Genomic DNA, 27,650 nt, shown 5'->3' on the forward strand with positions numbered 1-27,650 from the left:
TTTTTTTAGCTTTCTATGGTTGGTGGGGCTCATTATTCATAACTCTTTAAAGATAACTGACTGAATCATACTTTTTAGGTTAGATGAGAGCATGAAATATGAATAATAAAAACTTTAAAACAGGATGTTAACTTTTCATCCATTCATTTAATTAAAGTTTTACTTATCTTAATTAGTCTTAATGTCAAATCAAATGAAAAAAAAGAGCCTGTTAATTTGACTCTTTAACTTCTTATATAAAAATAAAGGTTATAAAGTCATTCGATTTTTTAATGTGGAAAATATTCTCCAGCCTATTGCGATTATAGTTATCAAAAACTCCCCTAAAAACTGTGTGGCTTCATTTGGTTGGGAATTTTAACTCCTGTTTACAAACACTAGATGGCAGCATAGCATTTTAAAAGACACTATTTTTTTCCCCTGCACCTCTCAACTATACTTTCAAAAAAGACTTGTTTGTTGTATTAGAATTTATTTTTGCCTCGAAAAATCGTTTAATCTTTGTTGAATTATGAAGTAACTAATAATCCAGTTTGTCTTATACGGTTTATTGAAGGAAACAGGTGAATTTGTCATTCTTGACTGTCTATTTTCAAAGTCTTACAAACTGCCTCAAATACAAAACAAAATTTTCATTTAGCAGCAAGATTTGTAAAAACACAACACTAGTTGATTTCTATTCACTCATTTTCTGTCAACACTTTTCTGAGGGATAAGATAATCATCCTGAAGGATCAAAAGGCAAACTTGTCATCCTGTAAACACACTCGCAGGTTTACTTAAATATTCTCGAAGCATCGCACTGTGAGGTCAACCTCAAATCCACCTGGCATTAGTAGGTTTATAACCAGCATTAAAACAAAGGGCTTTTTCATGTCCAACACCAGGTAATGGTATTAGGGACAAAGGTGAGCAGATAAAGCAGGGTGGCAAAGGATCAGGAGTTTCTGATGAGTCATCCAGACACAACAGCTCAGTGAGTTCACTCAGACGCAGGCGGAGCTGCCAACTGAAACATGTAGTCTAAAGGTCAGTTTCATACCAACCAAAACATCTCCTTGTGTCGTCCTCTGAGGCTGAATAAAGGCGTTGACAAGCCTTTGATACTGACTGAGCCTCATCTTAATACTTTTATCTTCATTTTATGACCAAAATATTCATTGAATACATCTGTATTTCCCCTTTCACACAGGGGGAGTCCAGTACTAGCCTACTTGGACAGGACATATCAAGTGTGACTTGCAGGGAATCAGATCCAGAGTTCAGACTTATAAGGGAATGCCCCAGATGAGCACAGAGACATAGAGTGTGCTGTATATCATGTTATCCTGCATTTGTCCATCTATTTTGGGTGTGGGTCAGCCCAGCCCCATCTGTGGGGACTCACTTCTACAACATTATGTAGTTAAGATTACAAAGAGGTCAGCTTAAAATGTTTTATCTCAACCGCAGCTCTCTATGTGGCTGTGAATTTGAAAAAGGATGATGAATGAACAAAACCTCATTGTAAAATCAGACAAAATAAGACTTAAAATCCACAAAAATATTATTTGGCGCACTCATTACAGTCTACTTTATTCTTCTTGACAGTAAAAGTAAAATTGCAGCTGCTTTCAAGCCAAAAACCTTTCCTCCAGTGGACAAAAGTAAACTTCTGCATCCGCTGGTATCAGAGAGGCTCAATGCAGAGGAGGCTGTAGGGAGCACCAACAGCTCCAAAATCTCTGTTTCCCTCCACATCAGCAGCAGAAACAAAGAGTGGAGGAATAAAAGGATGGAGTTAAACGCCTGGAGTGTGCGTCTCACTGCCAGTAAACCCACCTGTTCAGACAGGCTTTTAAACTTTAATGCCCTACAGTCTCTCGCTTGGCCCTATTTTTTTCAACTTTACCTTTTTCTCATGTCTCATTTTTGACACATGCGTCAGAGTAAAAAAATGAAGAAATCAAAGCTGTCAGAACTGTACTGTGCTTTGCGGTAACAATGTACTCAGAGTCTGAAAATTTCAGAGAGAAGGTGTCGAAAATTTACTCAAACGTGTAATCCAAAATGAGACGGAGGTGAAGTGTTGTTTTTAAAGAGCTATAAAAAACTAACAGTTCCTATATACTTAAAAAAAAATCAAGGATTAAAAAACAAACAATAGATTTCAATTTTAAAAAATCCCAAAAAAGAGAAAAATAACACAATGTCCTTTTTTATCAGTTTGTCAGATTTTGGAGAATCCGTCCGGGTGAGCTTGTAGTGTGGCAGAGGGAAGGACAGAAGAAGTGGGTGGAGGTAAGCGCAGTAAAATGGGATGGATACTGTTGTGGGGCAGAATGAGGCTTGTAGTGAAGATGGAGATGGCTGGGTAGCGACAGGTGAAGCAGAGGGGTAAACAAGGTTAAACAGACTAATAAGATTGACTGTAAAAGTGCTAAATCTCAACAAGTGGATGTGACACTGAGCTGTCGAGCGAGCTGTCGAGGGGAAAAGGGAGGAGGGTCTGGGCAGCTTTAAAACAGCGAAAACAATCAACATGAAATTATTCCTCAATTTTAAAACATCCTGTTGGAAAAGGAACAATAGAAAATTAGAATGACACAATATAGACATCATGTAATGATACGGAGCAACTTTGTTGGCCAAGAATTGAAGATTAAGACAGGAATTGGCAAAAAAAAATGATAAAAGATGTTAGCAGATATCCAAAGGTTGCAGAAAAAATATCTCATTAATTTGACCTTTTAATTTTACCTGTGAGATTACTTTATTATATTACTTCACACTCACACGACCATGGATTTGTCCAGCAACTTATAAAGACGACATTCTGGTAAATTCAGGAGGTTTTTCCCACCAAGTGTCCGTGAACCAGAGGAAAAAACACAGTTTAAGAAACAATGGGAAAAGGCAAACCAAGGGAGTAGGAGGGCAAGCAAAAAGGAATTTACTGTATCACCAGAACATGTTAACAGCTGTATCTGTTAGTATCAGCTCAGAGAGGGGAAAGATTCCGACAGCTGGTGTTGGTGTGTGTGAGTGTGTGTGAGTGTGTGTGTGAGACAGGGGAAGAACTGGGTGTGGAGGAGCCCTGACCAAGGGCACAGGACAGGACGGACAGATGGGAGCGCGGTGATGGCTGGAAATTCCCCTACACACTTTCTGCTTTTAAATCAAAAGAAAACAAAAGTCAACATCTGATTTTGGGGGGGGGGGCATAATAACTTGTATCACCTGTTTATATAATTATGATTCTTCATTTCTGAATTGTGGAATGTGTGGAAAATTTCAAGACAACAGTATATGCAGTGAATGAATCTGGCATCTGTAGTATGAAGCAAAAAAATTAAGAAAACAAAAACTACTGCACAATTTTTTCACAAAGGATTTCCTCTTTGTTTTAAAAGGTGGGTGCTTCATTTCATACGTAACAAAATGATAATAGCATTTTATAACAGTCTCATCAAGTTATATAAGCACAACCAGATTTCTTTTCCTTTTAAATAACTCATGATGAAACACATGACAGTAGGAATCATATTTTGTAATATCACCTGAAAAAACAAATCATTTAAAGTTGTTTGTGACTTTGCGGACAAAAAGGTTTAAAGTACGGTGAGTGACAGCGAGTAAAACATTACCAAAATCCCATAGCAACTGATATCTCCAAATATACCAATCAGTACAGACTCCATCTCATCTTGAAGCTGATCCACACCCAGACAGTTATCAGTCTGGAGCGTGTTTACACCCAAGTGTGTTAGAAAACTAGGGAATACCAGGAGAAGGAAATAATAGTGAGGTTTATAATATTTATGTCATCTATAAACACAGTTTGTTTATTTTGTTTGACTTGTTTTTCAAGTAAAATGTTTCTACTGAGACAATAATCAATAAGACAACAGGGACCCTCATGGCCAGACAATGTTGACAAAACATGGCAACCCAGATCTGTGGTTGTAAACAGTGTTTTCTAATGAATACAACACAGACGAAGGGACTGACAAAATAAACAGACGGCGGGGTGGGGAGGGATGGAGGGATGGAGGGAGGGGTGTAGAGAAAGTATGCTGAACTACTCAGCAACAGCCACTCAAGTCGTGACGTGTTCACGGTGCTTCCTGCAGCGCTTTAACCCGGGTCCTAGAGACAGTATTTGAGCTTTCTATTCGCTGCTTGGCGCTGTTGCTATGGGGCTGTGCATGTTGAGCCGTGCACGTGGCGCCGTGCATGGAAACAGTTTGTGTGTGCTGAGTTTGGGATTAGGGCAGAAAAGTGTCAGGAGTGGGGATCAAGAGCAGGACATGACGAAACCACGCGGTTTTATTACATCCACACTTTGGTAGTGGTGGTGGTTGTTGTTGTTGTTGACGACGCTGTTGTTTACCTTAATACTGGACACCATCCAAAACTGGGATAATGGCATTTACCGGATGTCTCGTGGTGTATCGGAAATTGTGACCTTGTTGAACTTTTCCGTTTTACACTTATACTACTACACAAAAAATGTAGACTTTTCAAAGAGTTTGGGAATAGGTGTAATATTTTAGAATAACTGCATTGTTATGACCGTATAAAAAACAGACTATTCAAGTAACTGGTCTTACAATTCACGCCTTATGTCTTCAGTTATATGTTATCTAATTCAAGTCATCAGAGTACGTAGTTTGGTGTGAAAAAAGTTGTGTTTTGTGTGTTAATATATTCACAAGCCGATGAAAATTTTTTCACTATTTTGACGGGCAAGAGTGACGTTGTAGTGTGTGTGTGTGTGTGTGTGTGTGTGTGTGTGTGTGTGTGTGTGTGTGTGTGTGTGTGTCTGTGTGTGTGTGTGTGAAAAAGGTGTGTTGCGCAACTGTTTGTTTCATCAGCTAACGTCTTTCATAATATACGGATGAAAGAACGGTATATATGTAGCGTTGACATCGTAGTGAATAATAGTGAAAAGATAACTTAATAAACCACCAGTATCTGATAAATAAACTTACACCACACACACGTTGTCAAAATAAACAGTGTCTTTAAAGGTTTTCATTAAATTCTATTACATGGAGTGGAAAAAATACAACCGGGCACCAAAAGAGGGACAGCGTGCTGTTAAATCACACCCAGCTCGCGCCACAGACGTTCCCGCGGTTCGGGCGTGTTTTGATATCTCGCGCGGAGCTGTGCCACAGAGCGCGCGGTATGAAATGAATGAGAATATGACACCACTGTATACATGTGTGGTTACAGTGTAGTTTCTATCATAGTACAAATAACGATACACAAAACACATCTGTTGTCCACAATCACTCTGCTTCTGACGGAAAGTGTCATTTCAAGGGGAGGGACGATTATTATTTTTTTGCTCTTCCCTCGTGTACACACGGCGGAAAGGGGGTGTGTGTATATCGGTGTCAACGAAAACTTTAGAATAGTACTTTTGATAGAAGTCCTCCGAAATAGCCTTTTGAAAATTTACAATACAACGGCATTTAAGCGTCAAATTGATACATAATGACATTTTTTTCCTATTTACTACGGAGAAACAATTTGTGAGGAAATCGATTCTGCTTTTGTGTTCCGGAAACAAACAATTCTTCGACATTAGATATCCATGCATATATGTATATTTTTAGATTTTAGTTAGAGCCAACACTGTTTAATAAAACATGTTCTGATTCTGCTGGTGTTATCCCCAGCTAGAAATTGGTTGCCAAGCATTGCATCATTCCTTTCATGTGACTCCCATACGCCCCAAATTCGTCCTGGCCGTCTTATGACTGCATCACAATTGCTGCTCGTACAAACTATACAGGCTTGAGAGAGAACAAGCAGCGAGACGACACCATGCCCCGCCTTAATTACTGATTTAAAGCACTGTATTGGATGTCACCAAGGCAAAGAAGTTAAGTACGCTCTCGTGGTTGGACCATTGGAAAGGCAGTTACACTGGTGCTGTTTGGTTGTGCTGAAACTACCTTCCCATGCATAGTTCGGTTGGCCGTTCCCTCAATATAAACACCGCCGGGAGTTTCCGAAAAATCACATTCAGCCGTCAAGACTGAACAATGGTTATCATGAGCTATCACCAATTTTTACTAAAATATCCACATTCGAGTTCTAGACAGTCGAGAAGGCGAGCGAATAGAAGAAAAAGGGTAAGTTCCTTCACTTTGTAACAGTTTTAACTATTAGTTAGTCGATGTTTCTCTGTTTTTAGGGAGTGTCAGCTATTTAATAACGCAGTCTGTAATTTGTCTAGTGTGCTTGAAAGGGAAATAAGTGCGTGTTTCTGGCAAATATTCTGTTGACGTTTTTAGAATAACAGTTGTCTAAATCAATCATGATTGTAAATGGAGTTCCTTTTCGGCGTCGCTTCTTCTGACAAGCTGTCATGGTCATACGGGCTACAAACTAGGAAGTTTTGAGATTTTCACCGACGAGGGTGCTAAACATTTAAAACTACAAGGTGGATTTCGTTCAAACAACTACTGGCGCTTAGCTGTTTTAATGTCATGTTATTTCATGAAACTCCATGCGATGTCTGACAGTTAATTCCAACGGTTTATTGACCGCAGCTTTTCATGCCTCACACCAGAGAAAAGCCCAATTAAGACTTGTTTTTTTTGTTACCGCATAATTTAAAAATGTTTGTGTCGGCTTGTCTGTTTTTCCCAGCCTACTGTTTTCTTCACTGTACAGTTTCCTTTTGTTTCGCCCATTCCTCCTGCTGGACTTACATTTCCATGACGTAACTGTCTTGGCTCACAGTGGACATGGATCCTAACTACCAAAGAAAATACTTATTTTTTTATATTAGATTATTTCATAGGAGTATACCATCGTTTTGGCTTTATTTAATTGAAAGAAATTTAAATACCTAAATAGCTACACTCTCACGGGAAGTAGATCAATTCCACCCAACATCTGTCTGACCGGTTTTTCAAATCCCCTTCTTCATAATTCCCTAACATTGCTGTTTGAATGAAGAGCTTGTTGTTTTTAGGTTAATTGACACGAAAAAAAGCGGACATAATTAATAATCAAATGTTTCAGCTGTGATTTTTATCTACAATATTCAAAGGACTTTTTGTTTGACAGCTCTGAGTTAATGGTATTAAATAGTTGACTTAACTGTCAGACCGGAAGAGATCAATATTAGGATTTTCTCGTCCTTTTAAACCACTTGTTTATCGATCCAAAGGTGCTTTGAGGACCGTAGAAAGCAGGGGGCGCAGTAGAGAACACTTTCGCCTTTGTTTACAAGATTGAAGTGACAGGCTTTATTTTCCTCTCTTATTTGGATTACTATTTTTTTTAGATTAAAGGAATTTGATTTTTTTTTCAACCTTAATTTTGAAGGCATCTAGATTAAATTTTAATTATCCCTGGTTGCCAGACCAGGCCAGCTGTATTTTTGCAAATCATCATTTTGAATTTGTAATCTCAGCAGATTTTTTTAAGGAAAGATTTTCAACGTTTTCTCATCTAATCTTTTCTTTCTTTCAGAATTATAGAGACGAGCTTTCTCCTACAAATCTGCAGACTTGATTAGCAGAGACTTCCCAAAGGTAAATGCCTCTTCTCAGATTTTTTTTATCTTATTGTTGCTTGTTTGTGATGTTGAGTTGATAAATGAATCAAGTTTTAGATCATAAGACAAATTTAGGTGTGATATGCGATATCTTTTTTAGATTATACATTTTTCCTTTTATATACTATTTGCATTTTAAAATTCCTGCTGTCAGCATATTGAATGCAGAACAATCATTTGATCACAATTATTCTGTTTCACAGTTAAGTGGATTACACAGCCTAATGTGCTACGGTTTATGTTTCTTGTTTTCTGTATTGAGGTGTGAATTATTTTATAACTGAAGGGTGTCATCAAATATTTTTTAAACAGACTGAATCCTCCCTTAAAAAATTGACTTAAATTTGCAGACAGGTAGTAACTAAGACAAACTAGGGAGTGTTTTTTGAGATGTGTCTCAGTCATCTTCTGTGAAAGCTGCTTTGCACTCTGCCCTTCATTTTTCTAATTTTCTCCGCCTCTGCCTGTTGACTGCTGCCCTCCAGCAGGTCCAGTGTGAACCGTGTGGCCGAGTATCTGTGCGTTGCGATTGACTGGGGAGATGACTGCCGAGTGGCTACACCTGCCCCCGCCGTACCCCCCTGGCGTGGGGCCGTTGTGTGGTGCAGAGTTGGAGGCGTGGTATGAGGACTTGCAGGATATTCTGGGCTCTGATACGGGAGGGGCAAAACTGGCGCGTGCCCCCACATGCACCGAGGTCAGTAGCTGGATGAACTACATGATTATCACACCAATGATGACTGTGGGTGCTAATGCAAAGACATTTTTGTAATAGCTCTTTTTCTAAAGTTTGTTTTAGTGTTTTGCAAACATGTTTGATTCCTGCAATGTAAAATGAAATCATATTGTCAAATGTTACGGATTTTTTCATGTGATTTTGACGCTTTTCTTTTTGTGCTTATAGAAAGAACCAGAGTTTCTGGATGTTCTGGAGAGTTGCTCTTTGACATGGCTGACAGATGGAAACCAAACGTGGGGTGAAGGTGCTCAGAGGGCAACAGAGGAGGTCCACAACCCACAGCCTCTTCATCACATCTCTTCCTCTTCCTCCTCCTCCTCCTCCTCCTGCATGAGTCCAGCTGTTGCAGAGGAGCGGCGGGCAGAGGCTGAAAGTGGGAGAAGTGGAGATACCCCGGCAGGAGGTGGCAGTGATCTGCTGCCTCCAGAGTTCTTCGAGTTGCTGAGCGAAGGAGGAGTGGGAATGGTAGATCCGAGCGGAGTGGTGATCAGCAGCGGCTATTATTACCATCACCATCAACACCACCAGGCTAATAATAATAATGCCCATCCTGCATCTCCCTCGGCCAGCGAGGAGGAACTGCCCTGTGTCCCCGATTCCCCTTCCTGCTCCTCTTCAGCCTCACAGTCGCCATCTCAAAATTGTTCCTCTCCCTCATCACCTGTCTCCTCTCCCTCTGTCTACCCATCCTCCCGCCTTGGGAAACGGAAAAGGACCACCAGCGAGAGGGCCAACAGTGCCTTGTCCTCCTACGCCTCCTCCACTCAACGATCATCCTCATCCTACACGTCTGCCAAAAAGAGTCGCAAAGAAAGAGAGCAAGAAAACGAGAGGAAGGTGCAGGAGCTGACGGAGCAGAATGAGCGTTTGAAAGCAGAGATTGAAAGGTTGGGAGAGGAGGTACAGAGGACACGTCGAGCCCTTATTGAGAGACTAGTAAACACCAGGAAATGAGAGCAAATGAGAGAGAAAGATGGAAGAACGAAATGAAAGGTTACAGGTCCTACAGATTTGGAATAAGCAATGGTGGGATAAAGGTGTAACATGGTGGTCATGAAATGCCTCTTAGACAGGAAAGGATTGAAGCCAAAGATATTTTATAAGTGAGAGGATTTTTGTAAAAGACAGAGAGCTTAAGATGGCAAGAATTAGGAAAGTGATGAAAGTCAAGACAAGAGAGAGCACAGAGAGAAGGGGCTGCAACAGCACTGCGGCAACAAAAAGACACAGCATGTACAAAGGAAAGAAAGAAAGAACAGAGAGCTCAAAGTGCAAATGAAAGAGAGGTTTTGATGAATGTTTGTCATTAATAAGGATGCCTAACTCTTCAGGTCCATCAGTTACGATGGCAGAGAAAACGGTTCTGAGATATGTGAGACAGAAAGAAACCAAGAGCGCATTTCATTGTCATGCCTTCCCACCATTTTGCAATAATTGTAATTCCTATAATAAGGGCTGCAATCTGGCTAGCAGAGATTATTCGCCCCAATTTATGGAGAGTTAAGGAGCTCAGGAAAAGTTTGAAAGTGCCCAGTGCAGTGTGAGTATGAGAGAGTGATTTTTTCAGAGAGAATTCATACTCTTTCTTACTTTTTTATAAACAGTGGCTTGTATGTATTTGTATTTAGATAAAGTAAGTTAGAACCCGGCTATACTTTCTATGCTGACCTTTTTCTATCAATATTGGGGATTTGTAGTAGAATTACCACAAATTATTCTACCCTGATTTACTATTTTTATATAGCGCTGTAATAAATATATATAAATGTATACTACTGTACTGTTACGGCGTGTACTGTAAATGCCAACATATCCTTGTTATTTTCTCATTGTAGTCACACAAACACAAATTGTTAATTGTAGAATAATATGCATGGCTTTTCTCACTGATGGAATCAATGTATTTTACCATACCGTTAATTTTACCTTTCATTGTAATCCCAAATTTGCAATAAAAGAAAAAAATGTGCAATTTTTGTGTCATGTCATGTTTATTGATTTTTTCTGTATTACCTACATTTTTGTTTTTGGTATAAAATATTCTGAACCGCTGATAGCGAGAAGGGGGAGAATGTGAAATTAAATGGACTTCAGCAATTATTTGCTGAATCAAAAAAGGGTATTTTTGTAGCAAATGGAAAATAATTTTCCAAAGGATATATATATAAAAGAAAAAAAAATCTTCAAATGCGAAACACACCTTCCAACGTTAATATCGTATGCTGACTTTATCACGGGGAGAGTATAAAATCAGTTTCTTTTGGTGTAGGGATTTGGAAAAATCCCTCCATTCTGTAGCTGTATTCATTTGACTCTCTCTTTGTGTGTTTTCATTTCCCCGTCGGCCTCTCCAGCATTTCATTAGTCCTCAGTGCCAATACCACATTGTTTTAGATCCAGTCACGGCTTTGCCTTAAGCTAATACCCTCATCTCTTTCTCTGTGTACATCTTGTTCCCATTCTCAGCAATCATATCTCAAACCATTCTTTTCTTCCCTTCCTCTGACTAACCTCCACTGTTCAGATACCACTTTGTTTCCTGTCTCACTTCTTCTTGCCCTTCTGAGGTGCCGGCTCGGGGCTCTTCCCTTCAGCCAGGGCCAGTTGTTTCTTCAGGTCCAGCAGTTTAGCCACCTCTGCTGTGATCACAGCCTTCTCCGCCTTCTGAGCTTTGAGAGTTCGCACTTTCTCGCCCTGCGACAAAGAAAACGCAAGGGTATAACATTTCTCACACCTTAATTTATTAGCTTTTGGTTAAACACTCCAGCTTGTATGGACACAGAGACTAGTCTTCCCAAATTACGCCCAATCAATGGCAGCAATTTGGGATTTTGTAAATCGAAGAGTAAAAATTTCTGATGACTTAATATGGAGTAGTACGAAATAATTTACCTCGGCTTTAGTAGGTGTACTTGTTGCTTAAAATGGAAAACCCCCAAAATATCCATGTGAAATCATTTTGATCAATTAATGAGCAGACAACAACTTATAGCTGAAAATAGTATTTGAAAACAGCTTTCAAAATTAGCCATCATTTGTTATCAATCCATACTTTGTTGTGTGTTTGATTTCTGGAAGGATCGTCTTTCAGAGAAGAAGACTTCGATGTAGTTTCTCCAGTTGTAAAAGGGATCTTTGAGATAGACCGTTGCGTTAAGCTTTTCTACCATTTTAAAAATTGTGCAGTGCCATCCAAGTTGAAGATTCCTGATTCCTTAGCTCCTATGCATGTACGAAGTAGGTTTTCAACTGATAGCTCATTTATTTCTCTCTAGCGATCTCACCTGCTCAGCCACAGCCTGTGTGAGCTGCTTGGCTTTTTCGGGGTCCACTCCGTTCACCGCCACCTCAGCAGCAGGAGCTGGCACAGCGGCGGGCTGAGTGCTGGCAGCGCTCTGGGCTGTCGTCTGAAGGTGGACACAGACGGATAAAAATGTTTAAATTTGAGCCGTTTTGAGGGTTATTATGCACGGAGATGAGTACCTTCATTTCAGACAATAACCCTCATCACTCAAAATGTCGGCGGGATTTTATGAGTCATAAAGTGTGAATGGACACTGAATCAAACTGGACACATGGCGATGCGTAAAAACTAAAATGTGAGGGCGTTAGATGAGCTGCTTTTGTTAGTGAAGACATGCAGTAATCAACACTGACACAACAGCACCAGTGTGGACTCTTCACACACAAACACTGCTCGATACCTTTTTTTTAGGGGGTTCGTCTTCAGGCTAAAGGCAGGCGGATGAGGAGAGGTTGGAGACAGATTATTTATATCCATTTGACGGATGCTAAATACACAATTTAAACATTTATAGTGTGGTTTTTCGGCATCACGTCTGTAAAAACGGATACGCTTATTTAGAAAGAATTCTTTCTCGTGCAGACAGTCTGATAGAGGAGCGTGAGCGGCTATGCGTTGTCAATTCTTTCTTATTTCATAATTTATGAATATTCAACCTTTACTTCTACAGGGCTTGACTGAATTTATATACTGATCATTAGGTATCATAAACATCAAATACCTGCTGTCCACCAAATCTCTTCTTTAGAGCCTCGATCTGGTCCACCTCCAGTTTTTGGAACAACGGACTGATCTGGGAATAAAACACAGGAGCAAAAAAAAAAGATGTTGAAATTCAAAAAAGTGCACGTTTGAATAATTAAGAAGTTGATTTTGTGGATCCTGCTCGAAGCATTTGTTGCGGGAAAATTTTACCTGGACATTGTGTGCTCATTCGTGAGCAAAGATGATCACGAAAATGACGGAGCAGACAACTTTATGTGAGTGTTTAGTCCATCATTACCACTTTTTTATTACGTTATTATAGTTTTGATAAAAGATTTTCAGAAGTTTCGTGCACGCAAGGGTGGAGTACAGTGCTTTACTGCAATATTACAACAGTTCTGTCTGCCGCTCCTTGCTGGAAACCGCAGTCACGACTTAAGACGGGCTTTTAGATTGAATGCAGTGTTGACAGGCTGCTACAGAAGCTGGTCAACACAATTAGACCCGGCCTAGGGGGACAAGTGGCCTGAGAGAAACTTGCTGTTCGAAGACTGAGCCCTCTAAACCCTGTCAAGGCTTTTATTCTTAAGTGTGGGTGTGTCCTCCAGAGAACGGAAACACTGGCAGACTATTGCATCCTCATTGTATCACCCAGCGACAACATACAGGAGGTTCTACAGGTCTCTGAGTGTGTGTACGTATGAACTTCATGTGTCAGGTGATACTCACAGCGCCAATGCGGTGGCCAGGACACAGGGCACAAACAAAAGTGCCAGTGCCTTGCAACATGGTGCCAATACAAGACTGAGGGGCGTTGAGCTGATCCCTGATGGTTTGACTGACCGTTGGCATGAAGGGAAACAACATCACTGACAAAAGACAGGCGATGTTCACAGACACACCGGTCACTGTGCCCGCTCGTTGCCTGTAAAGGACAGACGGAGATCAGTCCGTCAGACAAGTCATGAATTCAAATGTTAATCAAATCTGCTCAGAGATACATGACTCGGAAAGGAGGAGTCATGTTTCGCGAAGGTGAGTGGTGGGTTCCTATTGGCTGTGACTCCAACATGTTGAATCTTATTTTGGAATCAAAACAAAGAGCAACACAGATCCATCCCAAAGACAGACTGTGTCCGGTTGGCAAAGGCCGCCTCACCTTTCTGTGTCACCTCCCTTGATCTTCTTCCAGGGTTCATTGACCTGAATGTACTGGTTGCCATGGCGAGAGATGTTGAGGATGTGTTTCAGAGCATCACGGATTCTATAGGAGAAATCAGAGAAAATTTGATGTTTGACATTGAGCGCCTCTGTTTTTCTTTATCAAATTACAGGAAGCTGTAACACTGTAACATCTGTGCGCACAAATAATGGGTTATCTTCCTGTTTGTGTTCCCTTTAGTGACAAGATTTAACTCAAGGTGTTGCAACTGCCAATCTAAGAAGTTGTAACATGAAACAGAAATACCACTTTTTACTTCCACATTTAATCATTCGGAAGCACAGTTCTGCTTCAGTTAAACTTCATATTGTGAGGCCAAGTGCAAAAATCAACCTTTTTGACCGTTAGGCAACTCAAAATGATCTTACTTGACTTTGTCCATGAGCTGGATGTACTGCTGCAGCTCCCAGCCCACCAGAGCCAGCAGCTTCTTATCCTCCGGCTGGAGCTCCATCGGCGGCACACAGCCGTCAAAGAACTTAGCGACAAACATGCCAGCTCTGAAGAAGACAGGGAGGATGGGGGGAGGTTCAAGAAGACAGATAGAAAAAAAACATGGTGGACGGGGGAAAATGTTGGAAAAGGAAGGGGGAGAAATCAGACGAGAGTGAGAGTTAGCAAGCGAAAAAAAAAGACAAGGGCATGTAACTTGACTCGCTAATTGTTTATAAATTATAGATTCTGTTGCCAGATGTAGAACAGTGCTCTGCAAGTTTTAACATTAGTGTGTTACACTGATCCTCTTCACAGCCCCTTCTTTGCCCATATGATGTACCATAGCTGGAGTTTTGTCCACAGCAGAAGGATGGTTCCAAGTGAGGAGGTTTTTGTCATGTCTGATGCAACAGACTGTTCTATATTTTGCACGCCAGGACCAAAATACTCTGACAATACTGTCAGATTTACACTAAACTCTTGTTTTGACGTGTCAGCATGAACTTCATGTGACCTGCATCTTTAATTTCTTTCAGTCTTTAGTTAATGAAGGCCTGAGGGTTTTTTTTCCATCTTGGGAATATAAAGAAAAAAAATTACTGTTACAGTAACGGATTTAACTTTATCAAAAATATGAAGGCAAATATAAAGTAAAAATTACACATTTATCAAGCCAGCTATTTGCAAAAGTCTCTGCAGGCAACTGAGCATCAATTAGCTGGAAACCCCCAGCCCAGATTAATTTATGATTCTGATTAAAAAGCTGGCACATGATGGACACACTGTCGCTAATGATGTGTTGATTTGCAGAACAGATCCAGGCAAGGACACGGTTTCCTTTCTGAAGCAGTATTCTCTCTACCTCCATCACCTTAGGCTTAATGCAATTTACAAGATATTTTTACACCAATTAGGCGTCAACATTGCTGCCCTAAACTCATTTTGAAGATCAAGGTACTTTGGGGGGAAAAAAAACTGCTGAGAAAAATCTTTGATGTGAGATTTAACCCTGATCTTTTAAAAATCATCCCAGGCGATGTAATTGGGGCTAAATTACGCCATCCCAAACAAATTTAGAAAAGTGGGATGAGCCTCTTGTAATAGTTACTGCTCCAAAAGACTTTTTTTTCAAAGAGTACAACAATCCAACAACTTTATACATAAACTTTAAACTTTATAATTGGACTGGATGACAACTTTGTAACTAATTTACATTTTGAGTGGAACTTACTTTGCATGTGTTGAGAAAAACTTGGGTGGTTTGCCCCATTTTATGTAACTGTCGACTTATTCTCAACATTTGAAAATTATGAAAATAGAAATGAACCCAGAGAAAGGGAAAAGCTGACCTCTTGGATACTCATATACTACATGATACACTTGCTCAAAGTGGTAAGTTATTATTCTTACAACACATGACTATTACCAACCTGTTGATGAAGTTGCCCAGGTTGTTGAGAAGCTCAGAGTTGTTCTTAGTTGCCATGTCAGACCAGGAGAAGGCTGAATCCTGTCCCTCTGGACGCACGTACAAGAGGTAGAACCGCCACACATCAGACGGGATGCCTGTGTCCTTGGCCATGTCCCCAAACACACCAATACCACGGCTCTTAGAGAATTTTGTGTCCTCGTAGTTCAGATACTCTGTGGAAGGAATAAAACAAAACTTACATTGAAAGCTTTAATTCCAATGTTTCTATGGTCACTTAGATAACTGACCTACTCAAGAATGAATTTTCATTGTGGGTTTAATTAATTTTAAAATATTGCTTGAATCTCAGCAAGATACTAATATAACTCAGCATATAAGTAATGAATCAAAGGGTGAAAAAGGAGCTCACCAGTGGCAACCAGGTGGCTGACCAGAGTGTAGTTGTCCTGCGCTCCCAGCAGGGAGCAGGGGAACACAACGCTGTGGAATGGCACATTGTCTTTAGCCATGAAGTTGTACAGCTCCACCTGGTGGTAGAGACACAACACTGCACTGTGAGGGTGACATCATATTAGATCATCATGAGATCATCTGGTTCAAAGAGGACTTATCAGCTCTCCCCAACCCCACTCTCTCATTCTCTCTCTTTTTTTGTATGAACAGCAAATCTCACAAATAACAACTTAATCTCTTTAGTTAGAGATGAGTCAGAAAAAAATAAGAACAGGAAGTTTATTTCTTAATTTAAAAGGTCTAGCTGCTAAAATTCCAAAGCTAATGAAAAGCTGGCTAGTTCTTTTTCTCTAAATCTGGATTAAAATTTTTGTGTTGAAATTTCAAATTTCTACCTCCAGGTTAAGCACATGATAGAACCATAAAGAACAAGAATCAAGAATCCTCTGGTAGTTACAGATAAATATGCTGACACTTCAGCGTACAATGTGTTATGGCATGATGCTGTGTTTTTCATCCACAACAAAAGAGGTTACGTCTTCCTCAGTTTCACATTAGGGTTATATGAGGCGAAGAAATACACTGCGTTTAAACTGAGGGAGCATCAGAACAGATGGGGCAATGAAAAAAGCAATCAGACCCATTCTGTGTTGTAAAGAGGGGGAAAAATCTGTGCCAAGCTTGTGCGTCAACGTTTTTGCTCGGCTCATGGATTCTGACAACATATGTTTTGGCAGCTGGAGGCGAGGATGGGCTGGGTTACCTGATTAGGATTCTTCCACCACTTCTCCCATTTGTCGGTGTAGTTAGCCGTAATGGACAGATAACCAATAGGGGCATCAAACCACACGTAGAACACCTGCGGGGGCAGTAAAAGTCATGGGTGACAAATTGTTCTTTTTTTGAAGAGATTTAACTTGATTGCACTGAAGAAAGGACACCAGGAGTGGTAGACTAGAGAAAATCCCCGATATGCACAATGACCTGGATAGCACTGTGGATGGGACTTCAGTCAGAATGCCATGAGTGGCATTGCAAGAAAATTTTGGAGGCGTGTGCTTGAAAAGGCTGTCAAACATGTTCAGACATGCCCCAGAAAGTCTCCAGGTGACAAACAAGTGTGCTGATATGAAGAGAACTGCAGTGCCATCATTTACTATACAGTTCAATTTGGAGTCATTTGAAACCTGATCTCAGACATTACGTGTCTACATCTGTCATGTTCCTGGCAGATATGTAGCTAAGCTTTTGCGTTTTATTGAAACTGAAAAAGTGAGTGCCTTAAATAAGCATGTTCTCTCCAAGTTTAAAATTCAGAAAAATACTCTAACTCCACACCTTTTCTTTAAAGTCAGGATGAGGCACTGGCGTTCCCCACTTCAGGTCCCTGGTGATACAGCGAGGTTTGAGCCCATCTCTGAGCCAGGAGCGAGTGATCTGTTTGGCATTGGCTGTCCAGTCTCCTGTGCTTGTTGACTTGTCGAGCCACTGTTCCAACTGAGACTCTAGCTGCACAAGAGGGGAAAAAAAAAAAGAAATTCTGACAAAAACACCAAACACCTTAACACTAAACCACAGCTCTGAGATGAGTACAGCATGTAATGAAATTACTTTCGGTCCAACTGCCCTCTACAAGCTCTCTGACTCTGAATTCTACTTGTACTGCTGACTCGGTTTCAATACCTGTGACTAGAAATTCCCCTCAACATAGTTTAAGATTGACAGGCTAGGCCAATTCAATAGAGTATGAAAAGAAACATACCTTTGGCAGGTCCAGGAACAGATGTTTGGAGGAGCGGATGACTGGTGTCTGCCCGCAGACCTTACACTGAGGTTCCTGGAGGAGAAAGTATCAAAAGAGATGAACACCAGTGAGGAAAATGTATCTATCAAGGCCTTGGCAGCATCAGCTCCTTAAATCTACACTCTCCCCTAGAACATCCAGAGGGCCAGTTTTCTGCCTACTTTAAACAGCTTTTACAAACTCATTCATACAGATGAGAATTTTATAGATTCTTGTCACTGTGAGATGATTATAGTTGTTATGTTTGTATAAAAAATCTTATTTGTGGATGTTTATACAGTATAACTGTGAATCACAACTAAACAATTTGTTGAAAAAGTGTTACACAAAGAAAGTTATCTTTACTTCCGCCAAGGAGGTTATGTTTTTGGGAGAGTTTGTCTGTAAACAACATAACTCAAAAAGTAACAAACGGATCTTGATGAAGTTTTCAGGAAATGTTCAAATGGGGTAAGGAAGAAGTGATTAAATTTTGGAGGTGATCTGGATCCAGGACTTCTTTGAAGGATTCTTTATCATTGTGAGATAGGGCCATTTTCACCATATGTGTATATAACTCCACTATGAATGGTCGGATTGCTTTGCAAAACAATACAAGACAAGGTCACGATCATTTCTGACAAATGTAAAAGTATGATCCAAATCCTGCTTATATTCTGGATACTGAGATCTGGAATATGAAATATGTACTGGGTCATCATAATTTTCAACACTGTCTGGAAACAAACTATCCTACAAACCTGCAACTAACACCAAATTGGAAAGGGAGTAAAACATTGAAGTAGGACTAAAGTTTTGTGACAATCACAATATGCTTAGCAGAGGTCTGTGCTCTCTGTGTGCTTTTCTTGTTCTACTTTTGTTCCCATGTATTAGTGTCATTAACCTGAAAATGAACCAACAGAAAGTCACTTTGGGAAACGCAGATAGTCACAAACTAAAGTGGATGCAAGAACAGCAAGATACGAGAACAGTACATGGAGAAGAGGGCACTACATAAATCAATACCTAACTGAGTGAGTGGCAGAGCTTGTTTATTTTGTCTTGATTATTTATCAGAAAGAAAGAACATTTTTCTTGATCCTTCTTTGCCTCCTACTTCATCATGAACATGCTCGTCCAAACTCACCCTGAGCTCCACAGCATTGATGAGACGGCCACATTTGTCACACTGGTCACCCCGAGCCTCCGGGTAGCTGCAGTGGGGACAGATGCCTTCTACAAAGCGGTCAGCGAGGAAGCGTTGGCAGTTTTCACAACGGAGTTGCTCCACCGTGTCCTCCATGAGGAAATCGTGCTTGTGGAGCCGCCAGAAAATGTCCTGGGCTATCCTAAAAGAGAGGAAAGATGGTTGTGAAACACTTTGAGGGTTACATCTTGGGGTGAAAGTGGAAATATTTGTCTTTGAACCGTATCATCAACAAACCTGGGTGTCATTTTTGTTAATTAAATCAGAGAGATACTGCTCTTTCTCATTTGCTGTAACATACACTAGTATTCTAAAAAGGAAGATGATGAGAGGAGACTGTAGGGTATAATTGCTGTAAAGAAAAACTGGGAAACCAAAACAACAACAAAAAATCCTAATGGTATATCTTTGTGACAGACTTTTAACCTCAAATACGAGTCCCGACAGCCAATGAATCAATCTAAAAATCTCTAGTCTGTCGGCTGTTTTCTATTTTCAAAGAGCATGGTTTAGATTCAGGGTGTTTGATGCCTTTTATGTTGTGCACTATCAAAGAAAAGGCACTAAAGGCAAAATCTTTGTTATCTTTGTTATCTACTTCCATGTTCAGGCTTTAGGACCCGAGTTTCATATTAACTGAGGAAGAGAGCCTCTCTTTTGTATCCCAACTCTACGTGAAGGGCTGTAAACCCACCATAAATCCATCTTTCCATGTCTTATTCAAACACCTACAAACTGACATCTCATCCGTACACAAACTGACAAAACATACCTCCTTCACAATGACTTTCACTGTTTCAATAATCCCTAACAGCAACAATCCATAACTTTGAAGCAATAAAATCATCCTCAGACTGCAGTTAGCTCATCAATATAATAAAATGGATTACTCTAATATACAAAGCCCTGCTCATCTTTCATAGATTAACACTGCCAATACATTTTCTTTTTGCTGACTCCACATAAGTTGAAGTGAAACTGTTTCTCACTGTAATACTTTGAAGCAGAGCCTCACCTGACTCTTAATCTGCTTTTACAGGCCCTCTGATCCAGTTCTTTAACAAGTCTGACTTATTCATGAAACTACAGATGTCACATAAGAAGTGAAGCATCCAATACTTTTTTACTCTTTCTCCTGACTTCAATAATCAAATTAAATGTTTTGTAGTAGATTTTTTCTTTTCTTAATCTGTATTTTAAAAACATGCTGAATAATCTCTCAGATTAAAGGAGAGTAGAATTTATGTCTGAGAGGGCCAGACATACACACCAGTCACTACTGCAAGATTACAGTAATCCTGCGTTACGTAATGTATAGTAATCATATGGAAACGTGTCGACCCTTTAATACTCGAGTTAAGAAGGGCTAGAACACATCAAGAGGTGGGTCAAGAGGCAGGCTCTTGATTACTACTGAGTCCCTGTTTAGATTTAAAGCTGTGTTTTCACTGATAGAAGAAAAGCCCCTTCCTTAACTTGTCATATGACACCGATTTCATTTTCACCTCCCTGACTCCACTTACTCTGTCTGCTTCTCTGTGGTCGTTCTGCCGAAATAGTCGAAGTCAATCTGAAACCACTTGTATATGCTGGCGTGAATGGCGTGGTATTTGTCGCAGATCTGCTGTGGGGTCAGACCCTCCTCTCTGGCCTTGTTCTCGGTCGCTGTGCCGTACTCGTCTGTGCCACACACAAACAGCACGTTCCAGTCTCGCAGACGGCCGTACCTACAAGGAGAGAGGACAAGAACTCAGTACAGGAACAAATGAGAGTATTTACAGAGTGATGGATAGAGAGGGAAATATATGTTGAAAAAAAGATTGATTTTCTAATGGGTGTGTTCAACAACAAGTCTGCACATCACTGTCAGACTGGAACCTGAAGGAATTCAATAAAGTGAATGGTGGTTGTTTTTTCCTCAGAATGATAGTTATTACCAAATTAACTTTTATTATACCCGTAAATTGTCTCCAGTTCGAACTAATGTAACTTCAGAGCCTGATTTTACATAAAAGTAAAGAGGAAAGCCAAAACAATTGTGGGAATGACATGAGGGATTGATATCAAATTTGAAGAAAATGCTTTCAGTTTTAATATCAGCCTCAAAAAATTGGGCTGACAGATTCACAGGTGTTGTTGGGATAGAAACCTAAACATGCTGTTTATGCAAACGGGGGGGGAGAGATTAGTGAAGATTGAAGAGAAAAGACAGTGGTATACAGAGTGTAAGAAGCACAAAGCTTTTATAATAAAAAGATGACATTTTTTTAATCAAGAACAGGCTGTAATTGTGTTGTTTTTTGGTGTTAAGTTTCTTTTTTAAATAACGTGGTAGGCACTTATTGCATGATGACAGAAAATAAAGCAAGTATAAGATTAAATTCTCACCTGCAGAAAACATCAGTACTGAGCACACAGCCAATGATGTTGCCCAGGTGTGGTACGTTGTTGACGTAAGGCAGAGCACTGGTTACCAGGATGTTCCTCTTGCCATCCACTGGCAAACTAAAAGCAGAAACAGATATCAAGGGTTTGGTCGAGCATTTTCACTCCTCAAAATCTTATCAAACTACAAAACAAACCCACAAACTCCAAGCCCCTCTGACAGTATCAGCAGTCTTGATTGCTTACATGGGGTGTTGTCTGTCTGTAGCTGACGGACCAGCGCTCAGACTTTTACTCCAAGTGACAGCAGCGGCCTCCATCTCCTCTTCTGAGACCAGACGCTCACTTTCCTCACACTGAAAAGACATTTACATAGTCATCAACTGGGAATTGAAACAAAACTGACTTGAAAGTTTTTAATCTAACTGAATAAATATTTGCATTGAATTTTTCTGATTTTTTTCTAATACTTGGGGAAAATATTCATCCTTTATTTTTTATCAGGAAGCAAAACCTTTATTTCCACCAAAGCAGTGAAATGATGACTATCTTTTTGATTAACAATTAATAAGAACTCAGCTTAAGGGACTCTGGATTCAACATCAAGACAAGCTCCGTTTCAAAACGATGTGTTGGTCTTGTATTCAGAGAAATTCTTTAATAACTGGTTTGGCTCTTCAGAGTGCTGTTCAGTGCACACATCTCTGATGAACTGTTAATAGAGTTATGCTGAGCATGAAATAGTACAATTTTCCCCTCTTATCAAGCTCCAGCCTTTCTATGAACTAGAAAAACAAAAAGAAGAGAGGTTTCTGTCTTTCTGTTAAGTATTTAACATTTCGGAATTGTTTGAGAAACATTCACCACACTGGAAGAAGCTTCTGCCTGACCTTTTGTCCTCTCATTCTTAACCCCAGGCCAAAGCATTTAGTAATCTGAGACACTCACTGCTGTTTGACAGGGAACCTTACAGTAAGTGGTACTGCAAAGTTTGATTGACACATGTTTAAATCCTGCCATGGTTGCACCAAGAAGAGAATGGAGGAGAAAGAAAAAGTGATGTAACATCCACATGCTGCACGTTCTGTATTCTGACACGGGTGTTAATGTAGCGTTCACAGAGCCTCCACACTGAGGCTGTGTCCGCTTTACAAGAGCGCCTTGTCTGCTTAGTTTAAGTGAGGTGAATTCAAGCCCTGCAAGCCTTTGCATGCTTTACTTCTACTACTGAGAGAAAGAGCTACAGTGGAGTAAAGACAGAAATTTGGGGGAAAGGAAAAGTGTGACAATATATGTCAAGCAAGTTCTTGTTTGTGCTTGAGTAGCTCTAGATTCAGCTACTTTTCTTGGAAACCTTACAGGGCATACATGTTTCCTGGGGCACCAGCACGAGCGTAGTTAGGCACTGGAGCTACTCTGAATGCTTTCTTTTTGTTCAGTGAGCACACTCTAAGTCTAATAGTCATCCTGGTGATCTGGTACCTCAGCAGGGCTGCTATTGCATGGCTGCGTATCTCTGCATGCGCTGCTCTGAGGGGCAGGCAGCTTTTGCATGTAGCTCTTCATGCCCTGAAGGCCTTTTCCCTGCAGCACTTTCTGAGCAGCAGACTGTAAACTGTGCAGAGCAGCCCCACGGTCAAACCAAGTCTTCACACAGTTGCCTTCACCTGTTAAAAGAAAAGAAAAGAGAAATGAGAGGAAAGGGAGATGGCAACAAAACACTGGAGGAACAAAAAAATGAAACAAACTGAATTTAATGGATATTGTAGGTTAACAAATGTATAATTAGCACACAACTCAATTAACTCTTCCTTACCAAACGGCAGTGAGGAGTCAGATAAAATGGGATACAGAGCAGCCCACAGGACAACATCAGCGACTGATACTGCATCCTGAAATACAACATAGTTAAATTAATATTTTAGGATATTAACACACATCATGAATCTTTCTCTGTCATCCCAGCATTGATGTTTGAAATCCCAGGGAAAAAATAAAGATCTGCCGTGACATTTTACCTAAAGTAAGCCCAGAGGAAGACTATTTTCCACTAAATATGGATTATATATTTCTGCTGCATCTGTGTATGAGCTTCCTTCGAGCCATGCCAATCATCAAGAGACTCCCAAAAACATATTTCTGTATAAGTGTAATATATGACAGACACTGATGACTTATTGCCACAGGGGTAAAGTACCACAGAGAACTCATATCCCCTCACCCACACACTCTGCCACCCACATTGAGTCACATCTGCAACAAAAAGGACCTCCTCCCCAGATAAATCATTTTAACTTTAAAAATGCATCACTAGCTCAGCATCAGCAGCCGAAAAAAAAAGAAAAAGAACAAGAAACAGAAACGTTGCCCGAGGAGCCAAATTTGGCACAGAGGAGACGCTCAGTTAAGCTCAGCTGAGCTTCAAAAGAGGCATCGTGAACTTTCGACTTGATCATATAGTCTGTTTGTCTTATAATTATGCTCAGAAGACAGAGAAAATTAATGAGAATCGAAAAAGGAGCTATAATAATGTACCCCAGTTAAATATGGCGTGTTCCGTTTACTCAAGCTTTGCTCCAAGTAGTTGAGGGACCCCTGGAGGACCTTGGACACCTCTGATCCTTTTCCCTGCAGCACTGCCATGTGAAAAGCCTGCAGCACTGCTGGCTGCACACAAGAGACAGAGCAGAGATTAATGAGAATTGATTGAATGACATCAGATCAAGCGGTAAAGCACAGGAGCATGACGGAGGTTAAACAGGTCATTTTCTTAAACCCTGCAGAGCTGGCTGATTGATTTCCTCAGCACATTGTTCTGTTAAGAGATGGACTTTTAATCATTTTGCCTCATGGGTTTATGTTCCTTTTCTTAAACACAATGAGAAGTGGGAAGATGAGTCTGCACTTAAGACATAAGACAGGGCTTTCTCTGTCGCCGCCCCACCCTCTGGAATGCTTTACCACTTCACATCTGTAACTATCCCAGCCTCCCCACTTTTAAAACACTCCCCAAAACCCACCTTTTTAAAAATGCTTTGAATGTAATTGATTGTTTTTCTTATTTTGCTTCTTTTCATTCAGGTTTTGTTACTCTGTGTTGTTTCATATGATGTTTTAATCCTTTGTTAAGTGTCTTTGAGGGTCTAGAAAAGCACTTTATCAATAAAATGAATTATTATTATCATAATTAAAAGCATGAATTGATAATAAGCTTAACGTAGAGCCTACCTGGAGATCTGTGGCCTCCCATTCAAGCCACTGACCGCAAAGTTCACTGCAGTCTTGTCCGCTTACTTCAAACAGATATCTGAGGTGTTGAAAAGGAAAAGAAGAAAGAAGAAAGCCAACCAGTTGCAGCATACTTGTTTTCAAAAGGAATTTCATCTCATATGTGCCAAACAAACACACATAAAATATAGATACCGCATCTGCTACGGATGTGCTCCATATTCATGAGTCAGTAACAGTGTGCCTCAAATTTTTATTGCAATGTAAACTTTGGAAAAATCTTAAGATTAGAAGGATCCTGTGCCCAGATTCACCAATTATGTCAAAACACTACAAGAGAATAGGAGAAAAACTGCTACTGATGTAATAAATGGATTGGTTATCCAAAAATGAAAAGACACTTCCCATTTCAAACCAAGAAGTCTGAAGTCAGAGAGATGGTTTTGGATTTTTGTTCCACTAGAATTTATAGTTTTCTGTCTTAGACATATTTTCTGACAAGCAGACAATGAAATGTAAGGACATTAAATTTTGTGACTTACAGCCAAACCTATCTGCAACTAGATACTAACTAAACAATACAACCTGATTTTAGCTGCTGAAGTGACCCATTAAGATTTTGGGCTTCTGAGAAACAAGGTAGTTGAATAAATTAACAGCTCCCATTCTAACACACTTGGCATTCATGAATGACCATGCAGGTAAGAGGACTTCAGTCTACTGACCTGCAGATGGCATTGGAGCTGAAAAGGTGCAGTCGGCTCGGCAAGAGCAGAGCTGGCAGGGCTGGACGGCTGAGGAAGGGCACCACTCTCTCTGCGGAAAACAAACATAATGTGTGTTTACATACAGTTTAATTAGATGCAACAACAGCAGATGAGCATGTCTCTAAACTGGATAGATGAGACCAAATGGAACATCTTGACGCAAAGTGTAAATCATCTTTCCAAATGGTGTTTCTGTAAAGCAGGAGAAGAGAAACCTACGTTTGCTGGTGATATCTTATTGCAGCATCTTCTTATTGTTTAAGTTCAATTCTGAATCTTTAAGGAGAAATGATGACAGTGGACTCAGGGAAAATCTTGTGATCATTTTCCCTTAATAGTCTTGTCCTTAAGTTTGGATACTACAAAAGTCTATGTGGAGCGCAAAGTTCAAGCAGAAGTATTGTATTTTTTTTCCCAATACAGAGTTTATTATTATGTACCATAAAGCACAAGATGGTGTCACATTTGTATGACAGTCAACTAAATATCTCTGGACAAAACACTGACATCTTTCAGCATTTTCTGAAAACTTAAAGACCTAACAATAATCTGATCAATCATTAATTTAACTGTCAGATCAACTGATAATAAAGGTAGATATTCACTTTGTTTTTTTTGTTGTTGTTGTTTTGTTTTGTTTTTTTAATATTGGAGGAGTTTGCCTACTTTTAATATGAAAACTAACAGATAGGAATGTTGGGAAGAGAGAGTGGAATAGCATGCAAAGGGGTGGGATCAGGTGTCGAACCTGCAACCAGTGCACCAAGGGCTGATACCCCTTTTACTGTCGCAGACATAATGTGTTTGCAGCCTTCTTCTAGTGGCCTTCTACTGTGGCGGCCAATCAGGTCGTCCTGGTTATTGTTCATCTCTGTGATTTAGCTTCCAAGAAAAACTAGATCACATCTGGGACAAAGAGTTGAACATGGCTGGTTTGTACAGACCATAAACTCAAATCTGGGTTTATTTACTATTGACAATGCACATCAAGATTGTTGAATAATAAATTAAATAAGGTAATATTCACATTTGTTAATTATGAACCAATGACTCAACAAATATTTGAATTTTGGAAAAGCTTGATATTGGGGCAAATAGCTGCAGCCCCATTTGAAAATCCAACCAGTGGAAACCATCCTGAGCTTCTGTGTCATAAAGCCATATTAAGGGCCTAACATAAAGCAACACACTATGAAGCAAAACTCATATTCAACTTTAAGAGGGCTATTCACTGTCATTGAGAGGCTCTAAGACAATTTTGACTACATGGTCCCTCTCAAAACGAAAATAGAGCTCATCCTATAGACTTTGGTCACTTTTAAAATATATATTATACATTTGTACATTTCCATCAAAATGGGTATAAATTTGCCTGAACTATCATTTTCTACAGCTCTGTGTGCAAGTCAATCATTAATGTTTCATATAGAGTTTAGCAAAAAGAAAGAGTTACTTTCTTTAAAACCACAGGAAAACAGGTTACATTTTTAACCCAGTCACAGTGGATCTGTTTTGCTCCAGACCTGTCAAGTGCCTTTAGGGGTGTGCTGTACAGGAAAAAGCTTAACACCCATGCACAGCGGGCTATGCACTGATAAACAAAGCCAACACGTTGGTACACAAACAATTTGAACTAAAACAAGTTAACAAAGGAGTCATATTCCGTAAGAGACTTTTCCAGCTGCGTCACGTATGCATACATTTGTCGGTTCACTTCATTCATCACTGACTGACACTGACAGCAGGTACCAGTTAGCAAACGTTAGCTAACAGATTTAACCTCTGTTTAACTGACAGACTCAGCTCAAACTCGAAATTAATCGCGTTTAAGACGTTAGCCATCACTTCTCTAAAAATCCAGGTGTAGTAGTCTCCCTTTAAGGTAGAGACACACATTTTTGTGAAGCTAACCATGCTGTCTTACCTTCATGATTGACAAACTGAACGTCACACTGAACTCCAGTCACTTCAAGAGCAGCTAACACCTTCAGGCAGTGCGGGTTGCCTTCACTTACAAACAGCTTCATTTGACTGACAGTGTCTACCCCACAATGCTGGGACAGATGACTGGCTTTAACGGCTGTAATATATTTACTTTAAAAGAAGACAAGAAGCCGCTAGTAAAACTTTAACAATGTGTGCCGTCCACACGCTGATGCAAGCATTGTCGGCATTTTACCAATGGCGGATATGTAGTTCTTTAGCGCTGTTGGTGTGTTTTGTGTAAGGGGGAGCTTCCTGTCACGGACTTCATTTCCCAGAAAACCTTCCCGCGAGCGTGAGTCTCCATACGCACAAGATTTGCTTGTTTTTCTTTCTATCGTAGCAATGCTGGGCGGGACCTATCTCCTATCACGAACATAATAAACCGGGCGACGCCGTGTATATAAAAACATATCCCAGACTTTCAGTCATCTCATTGG

The 27,650-nt window shown here is 40.1% G+C and overlaps 2 protein-coding genes across 4 annotated transcripts; one reads left to right on the forward strand and one right to left on the reverse strand.

Annotated features, from left to right (window-relative positions):
- Positions 1-5,968: 5,968 nt before the first annotated feature.
- Positions 5,969-9,589, forward strand: ddit3 (DNA-damage-inducible transcript 3). Of its 2 annotated transcripts, none has more exons than XM_074669517.1 (4): positions 5,969-6,128; positions 7,480-7,541; positions 8,053-8,261; positions 8,469-9,589. In XM_074669517.1, exons 3-4 carry the CDS (start codon positions 8,106-8,108, stop codon positions 9,255-9,257), a joined length of 945 nt encoding a protein of 314 aa, XP_074525618.1. In that variant the 5' UTR covers positions 5,969-6,128; positions 7,480-7,541; positions 8,053-8,105; the 3' UTR covers positions 9,258-9,589. The 2 variants fall into 2 exon arrangements, with proteins under 2 accessions (XP_074525618.1, XP_074525610.1); XM_074669509.1 differs by having other exon boundaries at positions 5,970-6,128; positions 8,050-8,261.
- A 696-nt stretch (positions 9,590-10,285) lies between these two features.
- Positions 10,286-27,404, reverse strand: mars1 (methionyl-tRNA synthetase 1). 2 transcript variants are annotated; one of them, XM_074669488.1, is made up of 22 exons: positions 27,152-27,404; positions 25,186-25,276; positions 24,461-24,539; positions 23,768-23,899; positions 23,049-23,124; positions 22,715-22,899; positions 21,479-21,588; positions 21,236-21,352; positions 20,371-20,574; positions 18,788-18,989; positions 17,617-17,691; positions 17,193-17,363; positions 16,618-16,713; positions 15,811-15,928; positions 15,400-15,613; positions 13,903-14,034; positions 13,472-13,576; positions 13,042-13,237; positions 12,329-12,400; positions 12,008-12,034; positions 11,588-11,710; positions 10,286-10,997 (listed from the first exon to the last, which is right to left on the reverse strand). In XM_074669488.1, the coding sequence occupies exons 1-22, from the start codon at positions 27,252-27,254 to the stop codon at positions 10,848-10,850; spliced, it is 2,778 nt and encodes a 925-aa protein (XP_074525589.1). In that variant the 5' UTR covers positions 27,255-27,404; the 3' UTR covers positions 10,286-10,847. The 2 variants fall into 2 exon arrangements, with proteins under 2 accessions (XP_074525589.1, XP_074525599.1); XM_074669498.1 differs by lacking the exon at positions 12,008-12,034.
- Between the last annotated feature and the right edge of the window lie 246 nt (positions 27,405-27,650).

This window comes from Halichoeres trimaculatus, unplaced genomic scaffold (genome assembly GCF_033239565.1).
Source record: "Halichoeres trimaculatus isolate MK-OKI-2021-1 unplaced genomic scaffold, fHalTri1.1 fHalTri1_scaffold_1, whole genome shotgun sequence".
NCBI lineage: Eukaryota > Metazoa > Chordata > Actinopteri > Labriformes > Labridae > Halichoeres > Halichoeres trimaculatus.